This window comes from Acartia tonsa, chromosome 7 (assembly GCF_053477335.1).
Source record: "Acartia tonsa isolate MP-2025a chromosome 7, ASM5347733v1, whole genome shotgun sequence".
In the NCBI taxonomy this organism is placed as follows: domain Eukaryota; kingdom Metazoa; phylum Arthropoda; class Copepoda; order Calanoida; family Acartiidae; genus Acartia; species Acartia tonsa.
The window spans coordinates 27,221,363-27,235,595 of NC_137266.1; the positions used below are offsets into that span (position 1 = coordinate 27,221,363).

Genomic DNA, 14,233 nt, shown 5'->3' on the forward strand with positions numbered 1-14,233 from the left:
TTTTGTCCGTTTCAAAAAATCTCGTTCCTAGCCTGAGAAAATCTAAAAAACCTCTACAAATTGGACAATTCTCAATAAACCTTAAAAAAATTTGTTTTTTTTTAGTAATTTCTAAGGCTAGGAAAGAGATATTTTGAAACGGACAAAAGTTCCTGATTCAGCTTCTCAAGGCCTTTCCAGGGAGCACCGTGAAGGCTTAGTTCTGATTCAAAATTTTTTTTGAATGTCGTCTTTGCATACTAATAAGTAACGAATTATATTTTTAAGTGGTCGTGTTCTAAAACTCAATTTTTTAAAATTCTTTTTCGGTCAGAAATGTTTTTAAGGTTATATTTATCTGTTGCATATCCCCGCTTTGTCTAATTCCGATATGAACCCGCCCTAGTGTACTTATACATCCACATGTTGATTACATTGGGCTGTTTATAAAACTAGTTCCCGAAGTTTTTCTTACTTCTTGACTTACAACAATGGGGACTATTGTTGAATTTTAATTGATTGGTCCATTAGATTGAGCGTCCAGCCACTAATTGTAATCTACAGTAGGGGCGGGGGGTAATTATGTGTATCATTATTGGTGATGTACATCATTTTATCGGTCAATGTCCTATCCCTTTAGATCCCTGACAAACTGTCTCTTTTTGGGGAAACCGTGTGAGGATGTAAAAAAATGCGGTAGTGATTGCACATCTAAATTGTATGGTCATCCTGTTCTTAAGAAAAATTAAATTACCAAAATCTTCAAAATCTCAATCCATCTTTCCTATTAAATAGGGAGGAGGTGTGTACTGAAAAGACTTAACCTTTAAGTCCATTTACCCTATTGTGTTAAGCTTACACTGATTATTTTACTTACAAAAATGTTTCATTACAACTCTTACTAAGATCTTGTAGCAGCGTATCTACTCTATAAAAAAAACATGTTTATACATTTTACATTTAAAACACAAATATTATAAGATGGTACCTAAACTTTTAACCAGGGTGCCGGAGCCGTATAATTTTGATGCGGCCCCGGCTCCAGCTCCGCGGAGCCGTATTTGGAATTACGGCTCCGGCTCCTACCTTAAAATTAATATATCAATTTTTTTTCATTATTGAATTTGATAAAATAAAATAAATAATATAAAATATTTTGCTTTTATTTGATTAAAGCTATATAAAAGTAGGATGTGTGTCTATTTGTTAAGTAACAATAGTTTTTCAGTTTATTATATGGAAATAGACCGTTGCCAAATTATAATATTACTAATCATTTTTAGCTAGTCCGGAGCCGGAGCCGTTTTTACCTAAAAATAAGGCTCCGGATCCGGCTCCGGCTCCACCAAAAATGTTGCTGCTCCCGGTTCCGGCTCCGGAACACTGCTTTTAACGATTTATTGATATTATCTGCCAAAATTTTACTAATACTATCTTTTTATTTTAGTGTTGAATCAATATGCCGAGACGTTCTACCCGTTCCCGCTCTAGGGCCCGCACCGCCCCCGCCAAGGAGGCCCCAAAGTCCCCAGAGACCCCCAAAGTTTCAAAAAAGAAGGTAGGTTTATTTTAACTTTTGACTGGTATAGGTAGCTTTTTTCAATGCCCTAGGAAAATGGGAATAGATGTCACCGCTTTTTGCACACCAATTCTATTTAGAGGTAAAGGGAAGGGGGAAAGAAAAGAGATGCAGTATAGGGTATTTCCTGACGTGACGTCAATAGAATAGGTAGACCAAAACAGTGACATCTTTCCTCATTTTGCTAGGGCACTAAAGACAGATACCTGGTAGAGGACATTGAATAGTAGTTTGTCCCCCTAAATAGTTATAAACCTTTCCTGAACCTATGAGAAGCGTTACCATAGAGAAGAATCATATTGGTTTAGCGAGATCCTTCGGCACAGACACATAGACGGACATACATCCTGTTATTTATATGATTTATCTTTGATATTTATGAGCAAAAGCTTAACCAAAATTGTATTAACAACGCAACCTGAAAAAAACCTTATATTATTATTATTTAGGCCGCAACTGAAGAGTTTGACATGCAGTTTAGCGAGGGAGCCGCAGTCATGGCTAAATGGCCAGGATCTTCTCTTTTCTTCAAGGTAACATTGTACAGATAATCAGTTTTTTGTTATTTGTATTGTCCAAAGGACCTCTAAAACAAAGGTCTAGTAAAAGTATTTATGTGACGTATTTAAAATTTTGGTAAATCTCAGCCAATTTTTATCGGATTTCAAGGTGTTTTTTTTTGGCTGAGTAATGGGGGGGATTTTTTTTCTTTTTTGATTTTTTGTTTGTGTCAATTTTCGTTGTATGTCAATTATTTTGTTGAAATAATTTCTAGACGTTCTATTGGGTTTGTTTATCTCTAGACGATAGGACTTTATTTTTTTTACATATTTTATTTAGAGGGAAAACTTTTCCATGAAAACTGATATTGTTGAATTAACGTTATTTTTCTTTTTAGGCTACAGTAAGATATGTTAGAGATGATGATAACGAATATGACGTCGAGTATGAGAACGGAACCGTTTACACAATTAAGGTAATCTAAAATTCAGCTTTGTCAAACCTTTTCGAAGATTATTATTTGTTATGCCCTAACTTTTTCTTACCTACCTAATATTATTTTCAAAATGTTTCATACGTAAATGAGAGATAAATTTTCCGAAAATTTTTTGTTTAGTTTTTGAAAGACTGAATTCACACATTTGATTGGGACGATGATTAATTTTCTTGCTGTGTAATCCACCCGCTCACCTTATTTTCGCAAGAGGTCTATAACCTTAATGATTCTTAAACTTAGTGTAGCTTTTCTGATAACAAAATAAATAATCTTATTTTATTATAGGCCAAGGACGTGTATAGCCAAGACAGCAGTGTCCTGAAAAAATCCACACAAAGAGCCAGATCCAGGTAATTATTGGGGGAAAGAAAGGTTTGTTGATTAAGGTTATTGGAATTCTGTGTTATTTTTAAAATGTTATCAGCTTTTATTGAAACTAATCTTGTTCCCCTTTCTAATATGAATGCATTCGTCTTTACATTACCTATGGAAAGACATTTCCAGTATGGCGTCGAAACCGATTTATATCCTATGGACTAGAACCGGTTCTTAGCCATACTGAAAACCATGTATAGCATCTAATTACAGACAATTTTTCACGAATTATTAAAATAAAAATCATAAAATTAATACCAGTTTTGTTAGGCCCGAGGGTTTTAACCTTTCAATTTGTGTTTAGGTCACGTGGAAGAAGCCCCGGCAGGGCTAAGGCCGCCGTCAAGACAAAGGCAGAGGAGCCCGCCAAGAAGGCGGAAGATGCTACAGATGCTCCCGCCAAAAAGGCAGAGAAACCCGCCCCCAAGGCAGTTGAAAAACCAAAATTGAAGGTATACTATTACTGCATTACATATAACTGTGTTCTTAGTTATAAATACCTAAATAAATAATATGTTTCTCTTAGTCCTTTTAGAACATGGACTGCGCAATAAAAACATTTTGGAAAAGTATATGGTGTGAATTCAATTCCGCAATAATATTCACAGGAATGGCGACATTGGACTGTATATTATTCTGGTCCATTAAGATTTCAATAAGTATAAGACACAAAAATAATAAATAAGAGAGATTGGTTAAAATTTTATGTGGCATTTTGTAATGATCTGAAATTGTTATGAATCTGCGGCAATGAATGCACACCTGATTAGCAATTACAGCACATACATTAATTAATAGGTTACCATCAACACTTTATATAAACATCTTTATTACGTTTGTAGTCTAAACATACAGAGATGGGATAATGGACGAGAAATTAATCTCCTCTACTAGAAATGGTCTTATTCCTCTGCAAGCAGAGAGAAATATAAATTAGACTGGTACCAAAAGTTATATAAATAGCTCAGTCTATTGTCCAAACTTTTCACAAATACATAAGGGATACTATTGTGTATCATCATTGTCTTATCTCTTAAGGTCCTTAAAGGAATCATTTGTTATTGTAAAAAGTATTTTTTTACGTAAATTTATGTATTGCATAAACCTAATAAGTAACCTTAATAAGTAAGAAATTCTCTTATACAGTACAAATGAAGTTCTCAAGGTTTTAAGCTGGAAAAGCCTCACAACTTGGTTCAAGTTTTCATACCTAGCCGTTTCAGAGATCTTTTTTTTTGTAGGTTGAGACCCCCACCCGCATGTCTGCTCGTATTGCCGCCAAAGTGACCGATGCATACAGTGACGATGAATCTGAAAAGGTAATTTTTAACGGCCGAAAATCAGTTTAAAAAATCAAAAAAATCTGAATTTCATAAAAGGGGTAGTTTCACGAAATGCATTATAACTTAATTTAGTGAACCGCATATTTTATCCTGGTTAAATGGTTAAGCTACATTTATATGGCATATATTTGAAAGAATTTCAATTTTCTACCACGTAGTTTCTAAAATATCAAGACTTGAAAATCGTCTTTTTAAATTCAATATATCACAATTTTTAAGTCTTGATATTTTGAAAACTACGTGGTAGAAAATTGAATTTATTTCAAATATATGCTATATAGATGTAGTTTAACCCATTAACTAGGAAGAAATATGCGGTTCACTAAATTAAGTTCAAATGCATTTCGTGAAACTACCCCTTTGATTTATTCTTCAATAAGGAATTAATGTCCCTTTTCAATTGACGTATCCTAAATGCCTTTACTGTGTTAGATTTAATTCTTTAGTACATGTGACACTCACCATAAACAAGAATTGGGTAATACTGTAGGTATTAATGATGTTAGGAACTTGGAAGAGGGGTTGATGTTAGTGCGTTGATCTGATACAAAAAATTCATTAATTACCATTTGTTGTAGAATTTAGAACTTGTGGATATTGTTGTCGTCAATTTAGGTTGCTAACAATGTATCCACATATTTTATATTAATTGTTGTATCTTATTCTCATACTCAAGTTAACACAAAAATAACAGATAAAATTTTAGGTAAAGCTGGCCCCTAACCCTGAATTACCTGACGCTCGTGGCCGCAAGAAGGGCTGGAACCTGGAGTGGGTGTACGCCATCCTGTTCATGGTTATCCCCCCAGCATTGCTGGTCACCTTGCACACACTCTGCAACAAAGGTATAGTTTCCCTATAAGCAAGTTTGTCTTTTATTCAAATAAGATATCCCTCACCGTTCAATGTATACAATTTTCAAATAATAAGACATTGAACTAATATTATATATAAAGTAAATGCAAAGCAAGAATAAGGTATAACCAATAAGCTATTGGGAGAGGTCGTCAATTCTACTATGTCACGTGTTGCCCCCCAACGACAGCTGAAAATACGTAAAGGTTTTGTGATATTGTGAATTGTTGTTGGTATAAGCTGGTTGCAAAGCCTGAAATTTTAGTGATTTCTTAATATCTTAATGAACAAATTATCTCAGGGTGCAAGCTGGAGATGCCCGTATTCTCCAAGAACGTGTCAACCTACTGGGACCCCACCTCGTTCCTGTTGACCCTCGGATTCTGCACTGCCGTCGATGTCCTTAGTTTCCTGCCCGTTGGCAAGGTTGTGAACGGCCGTCGCATGAACGGTATCGTCAGCCTGGTTCTCATGATGGCCGCTGTACCTGCCCTTATCCACTTTAAGGTAACATTTTTTCCAGTGTGACTTCTAATCCGTTTGATATCCGCTGGATTAGAACCAGTTCTCAGCCACACTAAAAAATCATTTATATCACCGTAATACTGACAATTTTCCATGAATATTTAAACAAAAAATCACAAAACTAATACCAATTTTGTTAACCCGGGCATATCATTGAAAATCCACCATTAAATGCTAGAAATTAAAATTTACGTTTTATTGTTGCGCTAATTGTCTTTTAAAAATATTTTTGTCAATTAAAAATAACAGGATCTTAAAATATTTGGAACAAAGTTAATTAGATTTTTATAAAAAAAATCTTTTTTACCACATTTATTAATGGTAAGAGGTCAGGTAAAAAGTCTAATGATTTGATTAGACTTGTCAATTTTAAATTTTTTATTTTGCTGGAAACGCACACATACATTCGATTACTTTAGTAGATACTGTACAGGATTTAAATCTTAAAATTTTGTCTATCCTTATTTTTTATACGTTTCTCAAGATCTTATTAAAAAGTTGCTATTGTTATTAGAGAGAGGGATAAATCAATGGGAAATAAGATATTCTTCGATTTTAAAAACTGTTAGGTACCTAAATGCTGTTTTTTCATAGTTCATTATGTAGCTCTAATACGGAATATAATTACTTGACATAGTGGTTTATTATTACTTGGATCCAACGTCAGATTATCACAAACTCTAAAAAAGTTTATCTTTTAGCTGGCTAAAATAACGATCCCCCATCCACCCCCTTTACCCCATCCCCTTCCTTCCTACTGAATGAACAAACGAACTGACCATTAAGGGATGTCCATGTTAGTAACATAAATTGACCAATAGGATAGGTGGATTAGAAACTACCTGCTCTCTAATTGGGTGAAGGATGTACGACATTTAAGCTTCTCCAATCAGAGCGCAGATAGTTTTCAATCCACCAATCACAGATGTCAAAATTAATTAACTTAAATTGTATTTCCGCTTTTAGATAAACAATTATACAAAAAACGAATTTTATAAAAAAAATCCTTAAAATTTGATGCAGATTTCAAATCTCCCCCTAACATTAAAATTCCTTCCAACTTATATATCTAAATACACGTATATTCTATATCCATCTAATGGTCTAAGAAAGACTGTTTACAATGTAAATTTTTTTTTACAAATGGGGAGAATAATAATGTATCCCTCTATCCGCGAATCCTTAAATCCCTGCCATATTTGTGAGATAGAACAATAGATTCTAAATACTCTACCAGATAAAAAAAAAAGACAATTAAAACTCGATTGAAAATTATTTTATTATTTTTTTTTTGCCTCACTTGTTAAAATCTCAATATTTTTGTTTTATAAACAAGTACGAAAACTTCTAACAGTGGAGTTAAGATTGTAAGTATTATTTCAAAGGAGTAATTTTAATATTTAAAGCAGTATTTTTATTATTGTTATTCGCCCGACATAGTGACTAGATTGTCTAATTTCAGGTTCCCATCAGTATTGTGAATGAGAAGTACTTCACCCTGATGACCTCCTCTATCCTGATGACCGCCTTGGGCTCCGTATTTACCTACATTGTTGCCAAGTAAGTTGTTGCGCCATTTTTTGTTGTGTTTGTCCTTGTTTTTAGTTTTTTTTATGGAGCGAAGCTACCTACTCTACCGTCCTTCTGTATGTAATGATACTCTTAAAAAAAATACTAACAAAAGATTAAGTCAAAATTTATTGAAATAAATTAATAAACAATTTTCTCTCTCTTTCTATCTCTTCCTTTTTTCTTTCTATCTTTCTCTTACTATCTTGCAGAACTGAAGCAAAAAAAATAATACTTTTTTTTAAATCCTCTAAAAACTATAATGTACAAATGTTTAGATGGAAGGGTAAGCACAACCTGAACCCGAAGGGTAACACTGGCAACCCCCTGGTGGACATGTTCAACGGTGTTGAGATGAACCCCACCCACATGAAGATGGACTGGAAGCTGAACACCCTGAGGTGCAGCATGCTCATGTTGGCCATGCTGAACGTGCTCATGGTTGCCGACAATATTGTTGCCTCTGGTGGCAAGGTTGCTCCTCAACTGATCCTTGCCGCTGCCTTCCAGGTAGGATTTTTAACGGTTAGCTTTAGTGTCTAGAATGAGACGTGATAAAATTGTCTTATTCAATTTAAACTGGAGTGTTAAGGGAAAGAAATTTTTTTTTAATGTTCTGACATCTTGATAATTCTTGATGCCCTATGTACAGTTTTTATCCAGGGATTGCAACCCGAATCCGCATCTGAATCTTTTCCAGATTATTCTGGAATCCGCATCTGTTTCGGAAAAATCCGCCAAATTTATAAAAATTCGCTAGGTATAGACATCATAAACACAGGGAAGTGATTATTTTAAGATCAACAAATAAGATATTTACACGATACAAATTCACGTTGACTAACTTGCTTTTGTCCAGATAAAACCTTTATTAAATATCTGACATTTATTTAAGATCATGTTCGCCGCTGACGCTCTGTTCTTCGAGGAATACTTCAGCCTGTCCCACGACGCTATGAACACCGGATTCGGGTGGTCCCTCATCTCCTCCTACTCAACCTTCCCCTTCCTGCCCACCCTGGTGACCCGCTACCTGTTGACCGCCACCACTCCCATGGCCTGGTACTATCTGGTCGCTATTGGCCTCTTGAACGCTGCTGGTTATATCATCTATAGGTAACCTACCTTACTATCAAGGACGTCCAAGTTTTTTTTTCGAAGGGGGTAAAATATGGGGCTTCAAAGGTTATCTTACTTTTTTTTATAAATGGAGGGGGAAAATTGAGTGGTTTTAAAGGTTTAGGTGGGTAAACAAACACCCCTTACAACCCCACCTTTGGAAATCTATCCTTGGTTATATTTTATACTATTCCATTGGCAGCATGCTAAAATGTTTAATGTTCGTTTTTCCTTGTTCTATGCGTGTAATGTGTATGCATGTAACTTACGTAGGTATTAAAGTTTGCATTGAAGGTTTTACCTCATGAATTTTTATAAGCGTTTCCCCTTGGATTTAAAAAATATTAACAAAATGCACGAATATTGAATTAAAGGGTGAGCAAAAAAAATGCGTACCTTTTTAAAATTGAAATTGCGCGGCTTGTGTTAATAGTAGGAAAATACTACGCATACCGTTAGAACCGCTAAGAAGTCTATTTTTAGGAAATATGAAAACGATTCCTAGTTTAGGAGCTACGTGTTAAAATGTACCAACTGACTTAAAACTTGACTTGCGAGTAAATTTTGGGACATTTTACCATCTGGCTCCTAGATTATTTGTAGCACAGGAACCGTGCTTATATTTCCAAATAATACAGTTCATACCGGTTCTAACGATATGCGTAACATTTTTCTACTATTAACACATGCCGCGCAATTTGAAATTAAAAAATGTAGGCATCTCTTTTTGCAAAATATCTTCTCTAATTTTTAGTTATATTTTAAAATTTACTCGCAAGTCAAGTTTTACATCAGTTGGGACATTTTAACATGTAGCTCCTAAACTATGCGTAGCACAGGAATCGTTCTTATATTTCCAAAAAAATAGACTTCTTAGCGGTTATAACGGTATGCGTAGTATTTTTCTACTATTAACACAAGCCGCGCAATTTGAATTTTAAAAAGGTACGCATTTTTTTTGCTCACCCTTTAGGTACAAAATAATATATTGAAAATTTACTTCAAAATGGTATTTGATTAAGATAGAGTAAAGTTAGGTTTTGGGACAATGTAATTGTACAATAAATGTATGTACACCCCTATTATAATAAACAAAAATACCCCTTTTTGTAGAATAAAATTATTTATGGAACGGATTGGACACTGCTTATTTTGTACCAAATAATCAAAATAGTCCTTGTTAGGTCTAGTTAAATAAAAGATATTGATCCAATTTGACTTTTCTTCTAAAATTGCATTTATTTCAGATCTAGCGAGACACAGAGGTGCGAATTCGCCAAGAACCCCTCCAACCCTGCTCTTGCCCACCTGGAGACTCTCGTCGGCGGCGGTAACAGAAAGCTGGTCGTGTCCGGCTGGGCCGGTCTGGTCCGTCATCCCAACTACCTGGGAGAAATCCTCATCTCCTGGTCCTGGGTTATGCCTGCAGGTATTGTCATATAATATTAAGCGCAGCTATTTAAAAGAAGTTTGTCTGTTAAGAAGAAAAAAGTTTTCCAGGGGTGTATATTCTGCACATGATTCCTTATTTTCCCCGGCTGAAAATATTTCATTTAGGTCTTTCTTTCTGTAATCACGGATCTTGCTAACCGCTGAACCGACATGGTTTTCCTTTACAGTGTAGATTTTCATATTTACTGGGAAGGTTCATAATTAATTGGTCGCATGTTAAAATTCTTTATTCTTGTATTTCTCTACTGTGATTATACCTAAATGCTTCAGCTTTTAAGGAAACTAATCTTATTTATTATATATTCAGCTTGCAGCCTTGGCTTGAGCGCCTTGGTGCCGTACTACCTGCCCACCGTCACCACCATCCTTCTCTTGGTCAGGGCACACCAGATCAACCTTAAGAACAAGAGGTAAGAGTTCACCACGACCTTTTAAAACTGAGGGTATTCTTTCGTCATTCAAATGATACGACTTTTAATAAGAAGTCACAGTGACATATTGATGGATATAGTTTAGGTATATACATGGATATTATGGGAAGGGGAAAATGTCAATTTAGGTTACTCACATGGACATAATTTTAGTCAGTTAGTTCATCCAGTAGGAGATGATGGGGTGGGTGGGAGGAACGTTGTTTTAACCAGCTTCAAGTTTCACTAGCTACAAGTTTCACTGGTGTAAGATCCAAGGAATTAATAAATCCATTGGAATATCGAAAGAACGATTTGATAAAGACACCATTGACTATAAGCACAATCCTAAATAAAATTTACATAAGACTGCTAAATTTTTTACGTAGTGTAATATAAATATTTGACTACAAGCCTTCCTTGGGCTATATAACAGAGAATTTGCCAAATTTTTTACGATATATTTTATTTTTTAGGAAATACGGTGCCGCTTGGACCACCTACACCGAGAAAGTGAAGTATAACATTGTCCCCTATGTCTACTAGAAACCTAAATCTACTACTCCCAACAACAAAATCAACAGTCCAAGACCCAACAACAACAAAATAGTTACAAAATTATGGCTTAGTTTCATAAAAACTTGTTTTTTTCTCTTCTCGCGAACAAGTCTTTTTAATCGCGATTATTTTTAGTATTTTCACATATTCCTGAAAAAAAAGTACCTAGACAAAAATTAACTGTTGATTAAACTTTAAAAACATTACATGTACCTGTTAATATCTGAAATAACATTTAAATTTATAGGTATACCTATCCTTAAAACGGTAGATATACTTTATTTTTATGTGATTTCACTAAATGTAACTGAATATGGTTTAAGAAAGGTTCTATCTATCTATCTATAGCCTAAAAAAACATAAAGTATATTTTAGTATTTAAATTAAGGAGAAATGTTCATTAAAATTTGACAAATATTTTTACTGTTTGTCGATTTATTTTTGACATAATATTACTAATTTATTTGTATTTATATCAAGCAATTAAATGACTGAAATTTAGTAAATTTAAACTGCCATTTTTTTTTAAAAAATCTCTTTTTTCTTCCTATTACAAAATCAAAACTTCCAATTATTTTTATAACAATTAATTTAAACGCCATAAACTTGTTTTTCAAAAATTAGAATTTAAGGTTTTTAGTTTAAGACCAAGTCGCTTTCCTTTTTAAATTTAATAAAAATTTCCATAGCATAAAAAATGTATTTACATCTATTGAATTTTTATTTTTTTTAAAACTTTTTCTCTCGAAATAAGCTCAATTCTAAAAGTACAAAGTTTTTAAACTTATCTTCAAGCCTTTATTACTCTTAATTGGACATGGAAATATTCTAGAAAAACTGCTGTTTGTTTGAAGAATATTTTCTACGTTCCAAAAAGTCTTTTTGTGTGTGTTAGTTTAAAAATCATTGTTACGCGAATGTGAACGAATTATTGATATGTTTTTTCATCATATTTACATGTTATTGAGACCTTTTTTTTCATCAAAAATATTGTATCATAATTCGTTAAGATTGAATGACCTTTTTTTCATCTCTTTTTTTTGTATGTATGGTATTTTATACAATTTTTTTTGTGGTTATTATTAAGTTATTTTTTTTGTAAATATAAACTTGTAAATTATTATATGAATTATTATTGTAGTGTTTATGAATAAACCACCGGTATTTAGTTTGGATTTATTCTAGAGTAGCTTCGCTCCGGCTGTATGATTAACTTTGTCTGTCCGTCAAAAACGAGCAAGAATAAAATTAACATCATGGCTGAAAAATATTTCTGGGACTTTCCCTCAAAGTTTCTATCGAGCACTGACCCCACCACCCTTTTTTTAAAAATAAATTGAAAAGAAGGGGGGAGGGTGGTTTTTTTCCTATGCGGTGGTGTCATAACCCACCAGGGCTACCCAGTACCCTATGTTATTAAACTTGACCTTACATGAAATAGAAGCAAAAGTTACCAAAGGGAGAATTTCAAAAAATAATTGAATTGTCATGTACACTGATTATATCTCTTCCTTTATGAGCGAGGCTTCACTGTAATTGTAAGTCCGTGACAGAATTGGAGAAATTTGATTTCTAAGATGCTATTCAAGATAAACGGCTAAATTTTCAAGAGGAAACTTAGATTTACTTGGCTCTCATGAGAGATAGATAGCTAATATTTTTTGTACAAATATTGTTAACCATGCACTTACTCTTTTATATATATTTTGTCGGTCTGTATGTAATGCTTTCAGAATCGTAATATTTCTAGGCCATCAACAAAAGATAGATGGTTAAAATTTGGTGTGAAAATTAGGCTAACTAACCAATGATATACTCGAAAACTTCCTTATGTACATCCGTCAGTTAAATGCGTTGGTAAATCATGAAATTATTTCTAAGCTTCGCTTTAATGGATGTTGTCATACTACTGCTTGCAGGGTTTTGGCAATGAACGATAAACCAAAATACATTCCCAGTCATAATCAACAAAATAACCCATTCTGTATGTTAAAATAATTTTTTGAAAATTTGGGACGTTACTAGTTTGGCCCAAACCAACCAAAATTTATTAGTAGTTTATGAGCCAAAAAATAAAATAACGTGGTTACAAAACTCTGGGAACCAGAACTGGAATTGTATCAAATGCTATGTTCAAGTCTAAAGTACAGAAATTTAAGATATTTTTGTTCAAATCGTTTTAACTTTTGTTTCTAACCAACGTGTGTAAAAAATCATAAAATGTTATTTATGCAAACAAAATGTACATAAAGTGATTGAAGAAATTTTAATATATTTTCATTTCGAATAAATATAACAAAAGAATATAAGAAGCTTAACCTAAAGAGAAAACTAGGAAATTTTTTTAAAAAAAGACGTCAATAAGAGATTTTTTTTATCTAGTACACGATTTTAATTTTATTTTATTAATATATTTACTGGACGCGTGGGTGTCTGACTCTGCACTCTCATGTAAAATTGTGAAGGCCTTTTCATACCCACAAAACTAAAATCGTTAGGTGTATCACATAATTTTAATTTTACCGCTCGATGAAAAAAATAACAGTGAACTGTTATTGATTAATAAAAGAAGATACTCTCTAACTCTCTAGCTTGTATAGTACACAGACCAGAAACGGCTGGAGACTTTGGAAACAGCTGTCCTTTTGTATAATTTAGGATTACACATTTATAGGGGGATGCTAGATAATTAAGAAGAACGTAGCTTGTCTGTCAGGACCTCAGTACTACACTTGTTCTAGTAACTGACTAATAAGCAACCAAGACGCGAAAAGAAGCTATTTTTTTTTACAAAAATGAATATTTCATAAACAGAATAATTAATGTCCTAAGAACAAGATCCACAATTAGCGGGGCACAAAATAAAATCATGGGTGGACAAACGGATAAAATAAGTTGTAGAGCAAATATTGTTTTGTCATGAAAAGGAAAAGAAACTTTTGAAAATAAGTATTTTGTCTTTTAAGACTGAATGACAAAAAGCCGGTAAAAAAACAATAGACTTTAGAAATCTTTAGTTTTATATAAATAGCAGCCGAAAAAATTTCCGCATAGCATTACGGATTGACTGCCGTAAGGACAGCCACAATGAATTATAAAGTAGCTACGCTAGAGTTGTCTGATTCTGAGCATTTTAATAACTACTGAACCGAGCGAGTTCTATGTCTTAGGGATCTTTGCATAGGTTCCGGGATGGTTTTAGGCTATTATTCAAATACAGAGCCTCTACGAGTCTACATGCTAGGAGCACAGCCACTAGTAGATAAAGTCTGTAAGTTTTTATGTTCAAGATTACAAGTATTTGGCCATACTTCTATCAAAAAGGCTTTCAAAACAGACCTTTTTCGACCCAAGGTACTGAAACAGTTTATTTGTAAGCCCAAGTAATCAGTTTTGGAAAATCTTTCTATTTCATGGGAAACTAATGAAAATACTAAAAAATATGCAAAATTGGTTGTAAGTTTTTATATGT

General features: G+C 33.6%; 1 protein-coding gene across 3 annotated transcripts in view; it reads left to right on the forward strand.

Moving 5' to 3' along the window:
• Positions 1 to 11,929, forward strand: part of LOC145325174 (delta(14)-sterol reductase TM7SF2-like) — a 38,385-nt gene extending 26,456 nt beyond the window's left edge. For all 3 annotated transcript variants that reach the window (XM_080168039.1, XM_080168042.1, XM_080168040.1), the window contains exons 2-15: positions 1,427 to 1,537; positions 2,008 to 2,091; positions 2,457 to 2,534; positions 2,841 to 2,905; positions 3,235 to 3,382; positions 4,172 to 4,249; positions 4,980 to 5,118; positions 5,430 to 5,635; positions 7,116 to 7,213; positions 7,501 to 7,732; positions 8,118 to 8,338; positions 9,589 to 9,770; positions 10,101 to 10,203; positions 10,680 to 11,929. In XM_080168039.1, coding sequence (XP_080024165.1) covers positions 1,439 to 1,537; positions 2,008 to 2,091; positions 2,457 to 2,534; positions 2,841 to 2,905; positions 3,235 to 3,382; positions 4,172 to 4,249; positions 4,980 to 5,118; positions 5,430 to 5,635; positions 7,116 to 7,213; positions 7,501 to 7,732; positions 8,118 to 8,338; positions 9,589 to 9,770; positions 10,101 to 10,203; positions 10,680 to 10,749 — 1,803 coding nt within the window. In that variant the 5' untranslated portion in view covers positions 1,427 to 1,438 and the 3' untranslated portion in view covers positions 10,750 to 11,929. The remainder of the gene's footprint in view (positions 1 to 1,426; positions 1,538 to 2,007; positions 2,092 to 2,456; positions 2,535 to 2,840; positions 2,906 to 3,234; positions 3,383 to 4,171; positions 4,250 to 4,979; positions 5,119 to 5,429; positions 5,636 to 7,115; positions 7,214 to 7,500; positions 7,733 to 8,117; positions 8,339 to 9,588; positions 9,771 to 10,100; positions 10,204 to 10,679) is intronic.
• Positions 11,930 to 14,233: the final 2,304 nt, after the last annotated feature.